Source organism: Sphaeroforma arctica (assembly GCF_001186125.1).
Source record: "Sphaeroforma arctica JP610 unplaced genomic scaffold supercont1.8551, whole genome shotgun sequence".
Lineage (NCBI taxonomy): Eukaryota > Ichthyosporea > Ichthyophonida > Sphaeroforma > Sphaeroforma arctica.
The window spans coordinates 1-1191 of NW_014032007.1; the positions used below are offsets into that span (position 1 = coordinate 1).

A 1191-nucleotide genomic window follows, 5' to 3' on the forward strand; every position below is an offset into this window, starting at 1 on the left:
TAATAGATACCCATATTCCTATTACCAATTATAGGTCCGCGTGGCCCGCATCTTTAACACTTATGGGCCTAGAATGCACCCAAATGATGGCCGTGTAGTAAGTAACTTCATCATTCAGGCGCTCACCAAGTCACCCATTACCATATATGGCGATGGGGAGCACACCCGGTCGTTCCAATACGTGGAGGTATGTAGGGTTTAGGGTTTGTTCAGTTGCTTGCACGCACTACTGCGAGTACTTGTTTAGCTTATGAGTATGTAGGGTTTAGGGTTGAGACACTTGACACTCTCCTACCCCTTATACCCACACTCGTAACACTCTCCTACCCCTTAAAATCCACACTCATACCACTCTCCCACCCCTTATAACCCACACTCATACCACTCTCCCACCCCTTATAACCCACACTCATACCACTCTCCCACCCCTTATAACCCACACTCATACCACTCTCCCACCCCTTATAACCCACACTCTTGTAACACTCTACCAATCCTACCACCCACACCTATGCTCCCAACCCCTACAGGACCTCGTGGACGGTCTCATCGCTCTCATGAACAGTGACTACGACCAACCCGTCAATCTGGGCAATCCAGACGAGTACTCCATCAAACACTTTGCAGAGACCATTGTGGAGATTGTGGGCAACAAAGTCCCAATCACTCACCTGGCTGCACCGGTGGACGACCCACAGCGCAGGAAACCAGACATCGGGGTGGCGAGAAGGGTGTGTGTGTGTGTGTGTGTGTGGTGTAGTAGTGTGTGTGTGTGTGTGTGGTGTAGTAGAGTGTGTGTGTCTGTGTACGCGCCTGTGTTCGTGCATCTGACTCTATATATATATTTATATTAACTGTTTATATGTGAAAATGTATATCTGACTCTATATATATCTATTTATATTAACTTTTTACATGTGTATATGTATTGTTTGCGAGTGGCGATTGTGGGCAGCGGTGTCTCCATCATACACCAGGCCGTGGTTTGTGTTCCTGTTGCACTCTACTAGTATGATTATATGTGTTCGTTGTAGTATTTGTATTTAAGTGCATGCATATATATATATGTATTGTATGTATGTCTGTATGTATGTATATTATATATATATATATATATATATATATATATATATATATATATATATATATATATATATATATATATATATATATATATATATATACTATATA

General features: G+C 42.1%; 1 protein-coding gene across 1 annotated transcript; it reads left to right on the forward strand.

Annotated features, from left to right (window-relative positions):
* Positions 1-73: 73 nt before the first annotated feature.
* On the forward strand, positions 74-731 carry SARC_16633 (hypothetical protein; the record flags this gene model as incomplete). The annotated part of the gene is made up of 2 exons (XM_014289261.1): positions 74-187; positions 531-731. Coding segments are annotated over 2 exons (315 nt in total), but the record flags the coding sequence as incomplete, so codon positions are not given.
* Between the last annotated feature and the right edge of the window lie 460 nt (positions 732-1191).